Consider the following 14,472-nt stretch of genomic DNA (forward strand, 5'->3'; position numbering starts at 1 on the left):
GTGCGGGGGTCTGAATGGGGGCAGGGGTGAAAGAGGGAGAGCCGCTGCAGAGGGGTGGTCAGCAAGGGTCTCTCGGAAGGAGACGGTGTGAGAGCAGGAACCTAAATGAAGTGAAGGAAGGAGCCACGGGGATGTTCAAGGCCGTCAGGCCCTGAGAGTCATAGTAATAATGGGTTTGGCTTTGGGAAGCCCCTGGAGGGTTTAAGCAGAAGAGTGATAAGATCTAGTCTCCTTATATTTTTTTAAGCCCGCCAACAGCTTTGTGGAGAAGTTGCCATCGAGGGCTGTGAAGAAAATCAGGGAGACCTAGGTAGAGGTTATTGTGAGATCTCGGCCACGGGTACTGGGGGCTTAGACAGGATGGGGGGTCACGAGGGAGGGTGAGGAGGTGGGGTTGGGTTTGGGGTCTGTTTACAGCATAGCACTGACAGGACTTCCTGATGGGGAGGATGTAGAATGTGAGGAAGGAGAGAAATTCTAAATGTTTGGCAGGAGCAACAGGGTACCAGTGACTCCATTACGGAGTTGGGGAAGACGAGGCGTGCCGGACGGAATCGAGACAAGGCACCAACTCAGTCATGTGAACCTGAGGTGCCTGTTAGGCTTCCACGCGGAGATTCCAAGTAGGCAGTGGGACACGGGAATCTGACACTCGGGAGAAACCGAGTGGAGACGCGAGTCTGCCGTCACCGTGTACTGCTGTTTTAGCTGGTTACCCAGGGAGTGAGTGTAGCCAGGCAAGAGTCCTGAGGGCCAGAGGGGCCCTGAGCTTGGACGCGGCATTGCTTCCTGTCCACGCCGTGTGTCCTTGCCGAGGGCAGGCATTGTGTCCCCAGGGAGCAGCAGAAGCAACAAGCAAGGACGTGCGGTGCTTCCCCCGTGGGCGCCGCTGTCTTCAGGCTGCTTTCCCTGCGGTGTCTCCCTCAGCAGCCTAGAGCAAAGGCTATAAATGGGCAACGTGAGGGCCAGGTAAGGCCCACCGATGTGTTTCCTTTCAGTCTGCTGTGTCTTGAAAACATTGAAACATTTAAATATTAGGGGATTTTACTTGAAAATATCTGGATTTCCAGCTTCTCTTGAAAGCACCATTCGATCTGGTAATAATGGACCCGTATTCCGCAAGGCAGCGCTGCGTGGTAGAGGGAGGGCAGCTGCCTGGGTGAGGCGGGCCCTCTTGGCACTCTCTAATACCGATGCTGAATTCAGTCGTCATCCCTCTTGCTCTACGTGTTTTCCTCTAGTGGAGAAACACAGACCCATGAATGTATCAAGAAAGAGAACAAAAATTAGACCAAGGGGCTAGCATCTTTTATTTATTTATTTGTTTGTTTTTTACTTTTTTTAATGTTTATTCATTTTTGAGAGAGAGAGAGACAGAGTGCAAGCGGAGGAGGGGCAGAGAGAGAGGGAGACACAGAATCCGAAACAGGCTCCAGGCTCCGAGCTGTCAGCACAGAGCCCGACGCGGGGCTCAAACTCGTGAACCGTGAGGTCATGACCTGAGTCGAAGTCAGATGCTCAACTGATGAGCTACCCAGGCACCCCAGGGCTAGCGTCTTTTACCATAAATGTCTTTCTCTTCCTGGTCTGTTTGGTCTTCGCTTCAAAGGAAAACGAATTTAGTGACCATCTCATGAGCTTTGACTCCCTTGTAAGTTCGCGGTCAGCCTGGCCCTCGAGGGTGTCTGGGTTAGCCCCGCTGCTGGAGACCTTGCCGGGGCACCCGCACTGTCCGTCAGCCTTGCTGCTGGCAGTGCAGAGGGACAGAAGGTCCCGGCTGTTGGGTCAGCCTCCTCCATGTGGCAATGTCTGCTCTTCCCATCGGCCAAGCCCTGACTCAGCACCGCAACTGGCTGAGTTCAGAACCCCTCGTGGCTCACGCAGGGTGCTCGTGTGAGGTGCATTTTAGGCTGGCGGAAACGGAAACTCCGTGATGACTCTCGAGCCAGTCAGCTCCTCGGGGCCACCAGTCCTTCTCTCCCCTCATGGACGGATACCTGCCCTCAAAGTGAGCCTGGTCTGCTCCCCCAGAGCAAGCAGTGTGACGGTAGTGGGTAACAAGGCAGAGGAGCACACACAGGGCCCGGGGCGACTGTGTTGTGTAAGCACAACAGCCTCATCCTCTTCCCCACACCTTCTTCCTGTTCTTCCTGCTTCTTCCTGCGGGGACCTCACAGCGGGGGAGCCATAGAGCAAGCATCGTGCAGAGCTGGAGGTGGTGGCCACTGTTGGAGGAAACATGGGAATTACACCAATTCAAATGATCGCTTTGGTTTTTTGCTTTTTTATCTGGTTACAAAAGAGATGCATTTGGTCCTCGGAGTGGTTCATGGGAAAGATGCAGCATTAATAACCGTAGTGTTTCCTAGAATAATAAATGGAATTCAGGACACAGGTGACAGAGAAGATCACCTCTGCGGGAAGATGGCAGGTCGTAAGCGTACACGTACCAACGGATGTGGCAACAGTGGACACAGGTCGCTCCTGAGGGAGACTCTGCCCCGGCCCAGTCTTTCAGGACTGCTCTCCTTTGTCGTTCTGCATCCTAGGGGGGTGTGTACTTTATTTCTGGCTATGGTCTTTCTCTTGGGTTGTACACATGCTCAATCTCAAGGAGCCAGAAAAACTAATATGTGTGTATGCGTATGTGGAACTCCTTACACCGGGCACTGGCGCCGTGTGGACTTGACCTGGTTCCATATATACGTAGCTAGTGTCCTTCAGAGTACCCAGTCCGCTGCATGAACCTCGGGTACATGCCTGTCCAGCAGGCCTTGTGAACTAGTAACATTATCCTTTCTAGCATCTGCATTAATTATCTATTGCTGTGGAACAAATCACCCTAAAACTTAGCAACTTGAAACAAAAGGCATTCATTGTTATATCTCAGTTTCTGTGGGTCAGGAATCCAGGGGCAGGGTGGCTGGGGACTCTGGCTCTAGGTCTTAGGAGGTTGCAGTGAAGGTGTTGGGGGCAGGGCCGTAGTCTCTTCCGAAAGCTCCACTAGGGGAGGACCTGCTTCCAAGCTCACTTGCGTGCTGTTGGCAGGATTCAGTTCCTTGCAGGTTGTTGGACTGAGGACCTTCACTCCTGGCCGACTGTCGGCCAGAGGCTTTCGTCGGTTCTTCACCATGTGGGCCTCCCCATAGAGCTGCTCACAATATGGCGGCTGGCTTCTCTCCAAACAAGTTGGGAGAACACCCAAGACAGGAAGCACAGTCCTTGGTAACCTAATCTCAGAAGTGACATCCCATGCCTTCGGCCATATTCCATTCACTAGAAATGAGTCACTACATCTAGCCCATACTCAAAGGGAGAAAATTACACCAGGATGTGAATACCAGTAGGCAGGGGCCATGGGGTTCATTTTAGAGGCTGCCTACCACAGCCTGTATACTACCCAGAGAGTTTTTGCCCCCCAACGAAGTGTAGGTAGCTCCCCCTCACCGCAGCTGATTCCGCTGCTTGCCTTTTGAAACCTGCTTTTTTCAGACGTCAAACAATATAGCCTTCTAGTTTCTTGCTAGCCAAGTGAGGTCCACGGACCAGCTTCACTGGCATCATTTGGGGAAGTTGTCAGAAATGCAGAGTCTCAGCCCCTCTCCCCTCAAAGACCTGTGAATCAGAATCTGTACCTTAACAAGGTCCCCTGGCAAGTCATACTCACATGAAAGTCCCAGAAGCCCTGCGCTGGGTCCTCAAACACTGCTCCACCGTCTGAAAGAGTGAATCAGTGGTGCTTCTCTCCTGACTAAGGTGCCCTGGGGGCTCCACGAAGGCTGAGGTTTCCTCTACATCTCACCCATCTCCAGGTGCCTCTTAGTTTGGGCAGATTCTGTCTGGGCTGTTCTTCTGACTTTCACGAGGAGTGTTTTGGCTTCTACACGCAGATGGACAAGTAGAGTTGTGGTTGGCTTGTCTTCGGAGATCCGCAGCTGCTCACATACTTACTCAGTCATTTATTTCACATATATTTATCAAGCATCTACTGTATGCCAGGCCCTGTTTTAGTTGCTGGCCATCTAAGACTGCACCAAACAGTCCAGGCGTCCCATGGAGTCCCTTGTGGAGTTTATGTTCTATTGGAAGAAGACAGACCAAACTAATAAGTACACATATCACATGTCAGAAGATAAGTGCTATGGAGAAAAATAAAGCAGGTAAGGGAAGTGGAGCGTACCAGGGGTCAGGGTGAGAGTTTGCTCTTTAACATCCGGTGCTCAGCAGATGCTTCACTGAGCAAGTGACAGCGGGCCATGGGCATGGAGGAGAACCTAGAGAAACCGGTGTCCCAGAAGCCACGTAGACAAGTATTTTGAAGAGGGCGTGGTAACAGAGTTAAATGTGATGACAGGTCAGCTGAGAAAAAGACTAAGAATTACGTTAGCAGCAGGGAGAGCATTGGTGACCCTGAAGGGGGTTGTGTTGATGGAGTGGAAGGGGTCAAACCCTGACTGTGGGTTCAGGAGAGAAGGGGTGCTGCTGATGGGTAAAAAGAAATGTGGTAGATCCATACGGTGGGGTAGTGTTCAGCCATAGAAAGGAGGGAGGCACTGAGGCATGTTACAGCGTGGATGCCCCTTGAAAACATCACACTGAACGAAAGAAGCCAGTCACAAAAGACCACGTAGTGTGTGATTCCTTTTATGTGCAATGTCCGGAACAGGCACGTCAGTGGGGACAGCAGACTTGTGTAGCCAGGGGCTGAGGAAAGGGGAGAAAGAGGGGATATGGAGCCTGGAGCCTGCTTCGGATTCTGTGTCTCCCTCTCTCTCTGCCCCTCCCCTGCTCATGCTCTCTCTCTCTCTCTCTCTCTCTCTCTCTCTCTATCTCAAAAATAAATAAACATTAAAAAAATTTTTTAAAGATGGTGAAAATGGTAAATTGTATATTTTACCACAATAAAGAGGGGGAGGGAGCGAGAGAGAAGGTATGTTAGTCTGCTAGGGCTGCCGTAGCAAAATACCACAGACCAGGTGCCTTCAGGAACACTAACCCATTTTCTCATGGTCTGGAGTCTAGAAGTCCAAGATTAAGGTGTCAGCAGGGTTGGTTTCTGGTGAGGACCCTCCTTGGCCTGTAGATGGCCCTCTTCCCTCTGCGTCTTCCCATGGCTTTCCTCTGTGCACGCACGGGGAGAGCCCTGCTGTCTCTTCCCTTCGTATAAGGACCGCAGTCCTATGGGATTAGGCACCCACCCTTATGACCTCATGTAACCTTCATTATCTTCTTAAAGGCCCTTTCTCCAAATACAGTCACATGGTGGGGGGGGGGGCGGGGGGCTTCAACATAGAAATTTGGGGAGCGGGACACAATTTAGTCCATAACCGAAGAGGTGGAGATGAATCAGAGAATCAGAAACAACAGGTACAGACAACTCCCAAATCGTTTTATTATGGAGAGGAGAGAAATGGGACAGTATTTTATTATGGAGAGGAGAGAAATGGGACAGGTGTGGATATGGGGTTAAGAGAGAATTTTTTTTCAGATGGACAGTATCACTGCATGTTTGCATGCTGGTGGGAATGACCCAGTGGAGAGGAAAAACCAATGATGGAAGAGAGAGCAAGGGCAATGGTGGGAGTGATATTCTTGCTGGAGAAAGAGGATGCAGTTCACTGCGGGGGGAAGGAAGGCAGAACATGAGGGCGCAGAGGCAAGTCCCTTAACAGATGCGGGGAGCGTGAGGATGCTGACAGGTGGCGTTACAGGCGGAGGGAGTGAGTGGATGCCTTTGAAGGACTATGAGAAAAAATCAGCCAGAATTACCTTGACTTCTCGTCTCTTAGAAAGCCTTTTGGCGAAGTCAGGGAAGGCTGTTAAATCACGGATTTAGAGTGGGAAGTTGTAGTATCTCCTATTGGAAAAGCTTTTAAAAGGCCTGATGGATTCTCGGCCCCACATTTTGCCTGGGGTCATGGTGAATAACACAATTTCTCTTCATCCCTTTCAGACCTAAGATCAACCCTGATGTGTAATATCTTACCCACAGTCTGTTGGTTGTTGCCAAATCAAACCCCTGGGGCGTGTGAAGCGGAAGGTTTTTAAGTGAAATGTCATGTATTTAAAACTGTCTGTCGAAAGCTTAGTGTTCTCCCCGAGGATTTAAGCCTTCGATGTTGGGATCTGGAGTCCTCTGCTTGATGATGCCTGTCAGGAGAAGAAGGTGGCTAGACTCCTATAAATCAACTGCTGGCAAATGTCGACAGCCCTGCTTCCCATTTTCTGACTAGAATCGAGGGCCTTATATCAAGAAGCAATTAGGATAGTATAATTACAGAAAATATTGATTGAGCCCCACCTATGTGCCAGGCACAGTGCTCAGTGGTTTGTGTATAATTGCTCATTTAAACTTTATATCAGCCCCACAAAGCAGGTACGTTCTTTTAGAAGGAAGAGACTTGGAACCTAGAACACTGTTGTGGAATTGTGGAACTGGTAAGCAATGTGACCAGGACTCAAAACCAGATCTCATTGACTCTAAAATTCTTCGGACGTTTTGTTTTTCTCTCTTAATTTAATCTAAGAGACAAATGTGCGTCATTAAAAGGTAAAAAGTCCAGAAAAGGGCATGATAAAAAACAAGTTTCCCACACTAATCCTGATTTTTTCATTCCTCCCCAAAAGCCTATGTTCTCAGTCTCTATGCTGAACCTTGTTAAGATACACAAAAGATGAGTTTGAATCAATTAGAAGAATTCACTAGTATTATAGATAGAAGCTATAGAAATATAGTACAATTCTTAGAAGAGATGGCATTATATAAGTTGACACCAAAAAAAATGTTTAAAGATGGAGCTGTTACCACTGTTACCCATTTTAGGTTGTTTTTTTTTGTTTGTTTGTTTGTTTGTTTCAATAAAAATCCAGTATTTGAATTCCTATACTGGATATGGACGTTGGGGCCTTCGTGGATTATTAGCACCATTATGTTGTATACGAAATGCATCTGTATGTGTACACATGTGAATTTTTCTGGGGAGAGAATCTCTGCTTTCTGTCAAATTCTTGAAGGAGGCCGTGACCCCCCAAATAGTTAAGAATCATGGCTTTTCCCCTAAACCCAGGTGTTCCCATTGTAGATTGGAGGAGAGAGAAGGATCTTGGTTTATATTGTAATGAGAGTAAGAAATGCATCTGGTCCCTGAGACCCTAGTCCATGAAGATGTGTCCTCCTCAAGCCCATGGTCATTGCAGCCACCTATGAATTGAACGGTCCTTCCCTTAGGAGACTTGGCAAGGTTTCTCCTCTCTTACAAGGCTTTGGGCTGGGGCTCTTGGAGCTAGACTTTGTTTCCTTTTGACTGCCAGGCTTCCCCAGAAATGACTGGTTTTCTTCCATGTTACCAAATGTCATCAGTTCGCACTAAAGAAACATGGCCTTCCTCCTCCCATGGCCTTCCTCCTCCTTGTCCCTGTTGTGGTTACCAAGGTAATTATCTCTCCCATCTCTCTCCAACGTTTGTTTGACCAAAAAGTAGAGTTGGAAACTTCTCCCGGCCTTTTCTGAATCCCAGCTTTCTATTAACTCAGGAGCCAGGGAAGGGTTGTAAAATTTAGCCTTTAAGACCTTCTATGAAGCAGTCCAGCCGCTGAGATCTATAACCGAACCCATCGCTGGCCTCCCTACATTGACTAAGTCCTAGAGAACATTGACTCTCAACCATGACAGTAATTCCCCCCGTGACAGCTGTTCACATCCATCGTACCGCTTCTTTGGTCTTGCACCGATTCTCCAAAGCGGACAGATGTATGTGAATCTTCAGTAGAGGAGAGAACCATTGGGTTAGAGAGACCAGCTTGGTAATTTGAGTCTGGGTGCAGGATACACTAGAAATGAACTCTGTCCGGTTCTGAAGAACGCCTACTCAGATGAAGACAGCTGAGTCTCAGGCCTCTGGTTCGGCATCAGAGGGATTTGGTTTTTCCTCAGAGCTGTAAGAATCAGGGGCCGGGGACCTCCTGCTGATGCCCATCAGGGAGGCAGTACTCCTTAGCAGAGCCCACAGCTCCGCACCCTAGGGCTGGGGGCGGGGGGTACAGACCCAGAGCTGGCCAAGCCATCAGCCTGGACAAACAGAGACCGGTGAGGGCCGATGAGACCCAGGGGCTCCCTGAAGGGTTTGGGGCCTTGGCCAAGGTTGGAGGTGTGGCCAGAGCAGCTGCTGGCTGAAAAGGGGACTTCCCAAAATAAATACCCAATGACGAAGTCAGACTGCATCCAGAGAAAGCCTGAGCATAAACTGAGCAGCATGCTGACCTTTTCCTGAATAAATCTTGATTGTAATAATAGAGGATATTATGAAAATGAAAAACAATTACATTAGCTGTTCCAGAAAGAAATTCACTTGCTTGACGGGATACAAAAGCTAATCGGGTGGCAATGTTTTTAAACACGTCTAGAGCTTGGAATGGGATAGCCCTAGTAATTTGATTATTTTGCTGTGCAAGGAGGTACACAACACACAGTGCCTGTGTCTTCTGACCATATCATTACGAGGGCAGCCTGAGGGTCTCCATCTGCGCTGGCAGCTTCGGGGGCTGGCGTGTGGGAGCCAACCCGGTTGTGCAGAGTGGCGTATTCTTGAGGCAGGGTGGGTTTGGTGGGTGAGGTATGGAGCGGGGCTCGTGAAGGGGTGACAAGTAGGATTTGAAGGGGGAGCTGGAGAGGGAGGAGGGGAGAGACCTGCAAGGAGGTGGCTCCCGAATGACCGTCCTGGTGGTCATTCTCTTCTCCCCCCAGACCTTCTAGAAGGGCTCTGATGCCCAGAAAAGCAGGTGGCAGTTTGTGGAGCTTCTGCTCTTGCTCTTGGCATTGCCTCCCACGATTGTGTTTTCTGGGCATTCATGCGAGAGCTTTCCAGCTTGCCCCCTTCCCTTCTCCTCCAGTTTATCACAGTTCAGTGAAGAGAACATGATGGACCCCTACAACCTCGCCATCTGCTTCGGGCCCTCGCTGATGTCAGTGCCTGAGGGCCACGACCAGGTGTCCTGCCAAGCCCACGTGAATGAGCTGATCAAAACCACCATCATCCAGCATGAGAACATCTTCCCAACCCCCAGGGAGCTGGAGGGCCCCGTCTACAGCAGAGGAGGAAGCACAGAGGACTACTGGTAGGGGCCTCTGGGCCAGAGGGTGGGGAGGGGGAGTCCCCACTGCACGCCGGTGTGGGAGCCAGATGGCCAAGCGAGACCCAGGGGAAACACCCAGAGCCCCCCAGCCTCGCACTCCCAGGCGGTCCAAGCTGCCGGGATCTGGGGACGGTGCAGGCAGCGCCCCACCTCGACCCGACCTGTGGAGTGAGTGCCGCTTCGTGCCACCTCCCTGTTTTTTATGAGTTTGAGGAACCATTCTGGAAAACAGTGGCAACAATAATAGGAGGGTTAATAATCTCCAGGAAAAGAAAGTTTGTGAAGTTGTATTTAGAACAACTGTTCATCAGTCAGCAGTGCCTCTCAGGCTCCATGTCTGTGCTGTGTGTGGAGAGAGACACAGGCCTGGGTCCGGGTCCGCAGAAGTAAGATTTTCTTCCTTATTGCGAAGCACTTAGATATGAGGCATAATTTCCTCGCCGTGAGTTTGTACAATGATAATTTAGAATGCAGAGATCCGTGAGGAGGAAAAGGGGTAAGGTAAGCTCCATTTTTGGCAGGTTAGGCCCTCTTCCACCCTAAAACAGGATTAAATCCTGTGGGGCAAGGTTTTTCATGACTTAGCCTGGGAACAGAGATATAAAAGGAATCCCTAGGGCTCATCTTTACTAGACCCTTGTGTTACACAGTTGGCCAATCACTATTTCCGTATTACAGATAAAGTGACTATAACCTAGAGAGGTCAGTGACAACCTTTCAGGCCACCTTAGGGGTGGGAATTCTAACCATGCTGTTTTGTGTCTTAGTGCAGGGCACTGTCCAGGACCCCACACTGCACCCAGGGTACCACTTACAGTATCTTTTTCCCAACCAAACACAAAGGCAACCACCTCTGTCGTTTGCTCCCTAACATCCCTTACCTGCTCCTCCCCCTCCCTTCTTCCCCCGAATCGTGCTTCAGCCTGGGCTGAAAGCATGAGCCAGCCCAATTCGGATTCCATCTGAATTCAACATCTGGAACCCATTCAGCAGCCCCATTGCTCTCCAGTAAGGTAGGGGAGGACAGGAGAGGATGTTCACTTAATTGGAGGCCAGTGGGTCCATGCTTCTCTCGATCCCCACAGAAGGAGCCTTTTGCCTGAGGCGTGAAGAAAGTGGTATTCACGTGTCTGTGAGTAGAGAAATACCACTGACACCCCCGGGTTCAATCTTGTCCGCTATCCCGCGGATCCCAGCATCTGGGTCCGAGCTGGAGAAACCTGTACTTCCTAGCTTGGAGAGAAGGCTTTTTGTCACTGACAGATGGTCGGTGAGGACACGGAATGTTGTTCAGGTGTGCTCCAAGGAGCTGTCTTTGTGCATGTGACTTGGAGAGTTGGTTTCTCTCTTGCATGAGGGTTGAGAAACTGTGGAGTAGTGTTCCCAGGGCCTGCTTTATCTTCTTTCCAAAGTGTGCCCTCACTTCTCAAATATCTCTGGCCCGATCCCAGGACACAGAGCCCCCCTCAGCCCTGTTCCCCCAGTCCCAGCCCAGCGGAGCAGACAGAGTCATGGCGAGGGTGGCTCAGAGAGACACAGAAGGGGAGGACACCTTCCACCAGTTCTCTCCAAGGCATTCTCCCAGGCCAACCGCTGTTTGTCATGCATCCGACATTTATTAGCAGCCCCTGGAAAAACCACCAGATTAGTCAGGGTGTGTTACTACCACAGACTGGGTGGGAGGCCAGAAGCCTGTGAGGATCAAGGGCAGGTGACCTTGGGTAAGAAGGACCATCTGACGACTGGACTCACCCACTCAGAAGGCTCCCAGCCTCTCCTCTTCTTTGGGAACAGGAAGAAGTGCCAGTGAAGTGAGCTCAGATGGATGAAGGAGGTGAGGGAGGGGTGGCAGAAGGGGGTGCCAGAGCCTGAGAACCCAGGAGACCAGAAGAGCCAGGAAGAGGGGGCCCCGGGCACTTGGTCTCCCTGAAGCTATGAAGCAGGGAGGCTAGTCCCACTTCACCACGCTCTCCAACCGTAAACTAGAACCCGGTTTCCCAGGACCACCTGCTGTTTGGCCTGCTGGGCTTCCTCAGACCGCAGGTGCTGGCGGGCTTGAGGTGTTGCTGAGGTGTGGGTGTAGAGCTGAGAGTAGGATTTTAGCACTAAGAGGGACCTTAAAAAGCATCATCCCGCCTTTACATTAGAGCAGTGGTTCTCCGAGAGGAGTCCTTGAACCCACAGCACCTACATCACTTAGGACTGGTTAGGAATACAGACAACTGAGCTCCACCTGGCCCTCGAGAATTAGAAACTCTAGGCGTGAAGCAGTCTGCTTTTAACAGCCCATCCAGGACTCCCTGGCGTTTGAGAACTTCTGCCTTAGTGGATGGCCACATAAATGAACTTGGAACTCTGGAGGAAACTGAGCCTTTGCCCTGTGCACCCCTGGTGCCTGAGGGCTTCTAGAAAGACCTGAAACTCATCAGAGGGCTTGTAGGCCCAGCAAATAGTGCCCACAGTGTGTAGGCCCAGTAAACCTGTGAAAACTTATGCCCACTTTTTTTGATAAGGAGGAATCCCTGTTGATGTTCTCCCAGAATGTTCTCTGGAGTCTGAAGAGCCTCCTTGGAACTGACTTGTGTCATGTGGGGTGAGTTCCAGACTGGTTCCCTGGTCTTTGAGGAACTTTCTGGAGTGAAAGACCCATCCTAAGTGGAGGGAGAGGCTATAGGCTCAAAAGTAGCAACCATGAGGCCAGGTGGTAGGGTTGAGAAGGTGGTGATACTTCCATAGAACTGCCTGGAAAGGCTCCCTTGTTACTACCAACTGCCAGAGGAAGAAACTTTAGAAATGAACAGGGGTCTTGTTTATTTCTCAGGAAGTTAGAACTTCCTGGTACCCATCCCCGTCCACTCCGATGTCCGTGAGCCAGAAGACCAGGAGAAGAAACAACTTTCCAAGTAACTTCCCTGGCCATTCTTGATTCTCAGCCCTGTATGATTTTAGACTCACTGAACTGTTTGGGAACTTGACCAGCTTCCATGCCCCGCCCTCTCGCAGAGTCCAGCCCACAGCAGACTCTTCTCCTGCCAACTCCCCTCCCATCTCTCACCGGTACACAGACCAAACCACAAAGCCCAGAGACATAAGCAAAATGAGAAAGAAGAAAAGGAAGACCACTTATCCTCACACAACTGAGGTGTACAGACCACTATCCTCAATTCATTGATTAGGCGGTTGAGGCTTAAAGAGATTCACTCCCTTGCTCAGGGTCATACAGCTACCAAGCGCCAGGGCTGGTTTCCAGCTCCTGTTTCGTCCCATGCAAAAGCCTCATATGTTCTTCCACGTGCTCCCTCCAGGGACTAGTTCACCTAGAGAAATAGCCCTTGAGGAGTTGAATTGTTGTGTATTTTCAAAAAGACTTATTTTATAAATTCAAAAGGGCTTCCCTCTGTCTCCGGATATTGTGAGTCGCAGGCAGTGTCGAGTGGTTTTTGCTGCAGGGCCCGGGCTAGAGAAACTCCGGAGCCTCGTGTTTCGTTATCAACACTTGTCTGTAGTGTCCGGTCAGGATGCAGAGAGCGTGAAATAGCTTCTGCGCCCTTGCTCCAGGGAAGCTGCGGGAAGGAGAAGACAAGAATTTGGTCAGCCAGGGCTCAGGTCCCCGTTACTGTTGCTTCTGTTGCAGTGACAGCCCTCACGGAGAGACTACCTCGGCTGAGGACTCAACCCAGGATGTGACCGCAGAGCACCACACGAGCGATGACGGTACGAGGCCCCGCGTCCTGGGCAGTGGGGTCACCGGGCGGGAAGCAGAAGGAACAGCTGACGTAGCCTGTGCTCCTGATGCACCTTCCTGCCCAGCAGTCCCCCAAAGACAGGCAGCGGCCCCCCTGTCCGTCCTTTTCATTCCTTCCCTTTCGTGGAGAGACAGCCTACCTTCTCAAATAGAATGGTCTCTGTGTTAAACCAGAGGTGTAACCTTTCAGAGGCTTTCAAGCTTCTCGCCCCAGCTCCCTGCCCCTCGCATACCTCCTAGCTCCTTGTCTCGCCTGCCTGTCTCGCCTGCCTGATGTTGGTCCCCTGTCACAGCCCAGACTCCTGCCAGGTAGCTGGAGACCAAAATCAAGGAGAGTTCATTTGAAAAAACAGTGAGCCTGGGGAGGAGAGAAGCTGGGTGCCAAGAGCCCAACAGAAGCAAGCCAAGGGGGAGTGGGAAGCAGGATGCAGAAACCACACACTTTCACGCCTGCCGACTGGAAAAATTGACCCTTTCCAAAGTACAGACGTGCGAGCGCCGTGCAGCCTGGCGGGCGTGCGTCGAGAGGTGGAATGCACAGCTGTCACCGCGGGCCCCTCGGCAGCGCCCGTGATTGATTAGGGTCTGTCCGGCCAGCACGCCTCCCCTCCTTCCAACAGTTCCGCACCTCCATTTCTGGACCACTCGGGCTCTTGGAAGTCTCAACAGCTGACAAGGGGCCTCAGAATTTTCTGGGCATGAGAACGAAATGGCACAGCCTGCAGAGCTTTTTAAAAGAGGAAAAAAAAAAAATGAAGGCTGCTTATTTAGATGCTGAAGTCAGATAGATCAATACGATAATCTGCCCCATTACAGGAGGAGACTGGGTGAACTAGGGAAATTTGTTCCCGCTAGAAGCTTTGTGTGTCTTATCTCTTAATCCTAGTGAAATAGAGCTGCTATTTTCCAGTTGAGAAAGCAAAGGCCAGAGAGGTCAAGTGATATGCCCAAGGCTGCACAGAACTGAGATTTGGGATATTTAGACAGGCCTTCTCTGGTCTGCCTCCAGTAGCGAAATATCCAGCCCGGCCCTTCCGGTAGCAGGCCCAACCATCCTGCTGCCTAGGCGTGGTCTTGCCTGTAAGCAGCCTTTCTGTCCACTACTCAGAGTACCTGACTAACATCAGGGGGGTTTCTTTTTTGCTCTCTGACCTCTCCCTGCGGCTCGGCCCAGATAGTGGTAATGATGACAACAATAACAATGGCCAGCGTGGACGTATTCTTTCTACAGGCCAGACACTGCTCTAAGTGCTTTTACAAATTGTTATATATTGACTCTTCGTAACAACTTCATGAAAAAGGCACTATTGTTATCCCTTTCTAACAGACAAGGAGACTGGAAGCTCACACAGAATAAAACTAAATATTGCATTTGTAACCCCCTTTTAATTTTCAAATTAATTTTAAGTAAATTTTCCATGTATTACCCACAATAATATATTTCCATATTTTTAGCTCCTTGGAAAGTTGATTGGGTGGGTTATTCTCTCCTACGGAGACTAAAAGCTCATGTTCCACTAGGGGAAATGGACAACATAAATAAAGTTTGTTGTATTTAAAGTACAATATGATAAATGTTCTACAATTAGTGGCGT

General features: G+C 50.3%; 1 protein-coding gene across 9 annotated transcripts in view; it reads left to right on the forward strand.

Moving 5' to 3' along the window:
- SRGAP2 (SLIT-ROBO Rho GTPase activating protein 2) overlaps positions 1-14,472 on the forward strand; it is a 233,044-nt gene that overhangs the window by 206,872 nt on the left and 11,700 nt on the right. For all 9 annotated transcript variants that reach the window (XM_015535288.2, XM_015535289.2, XM_015535290.2 and 6 more), the window contains 2 exons: positions 8,890-9,114; positions 12,767-12,846. In XM_015535288.2, coding sequence (XP_015390774.1) covers positions 8,890-9,114; positions 12,767-12,846 — 305 coding nt within the window. The remainder of the gene's footprint in view (positions 1-8,889; positions 9,115-12,766; positions 12,847-14,472) is intronic.

Source organism: Panthera tigris, chromosome F3 (assembly GCF_018350195.1).
Source record: "Panthera tigris isolate Pti1 chromosome F3, P.tigris_Pti1_mat1.1, whole genome shotgun sequence".
Lineage (NCBI taxonomy): Eukaryota > Metazoa > Chordata > Mammalia > Carnivora > Felidae > Panthera > Panthera tigris.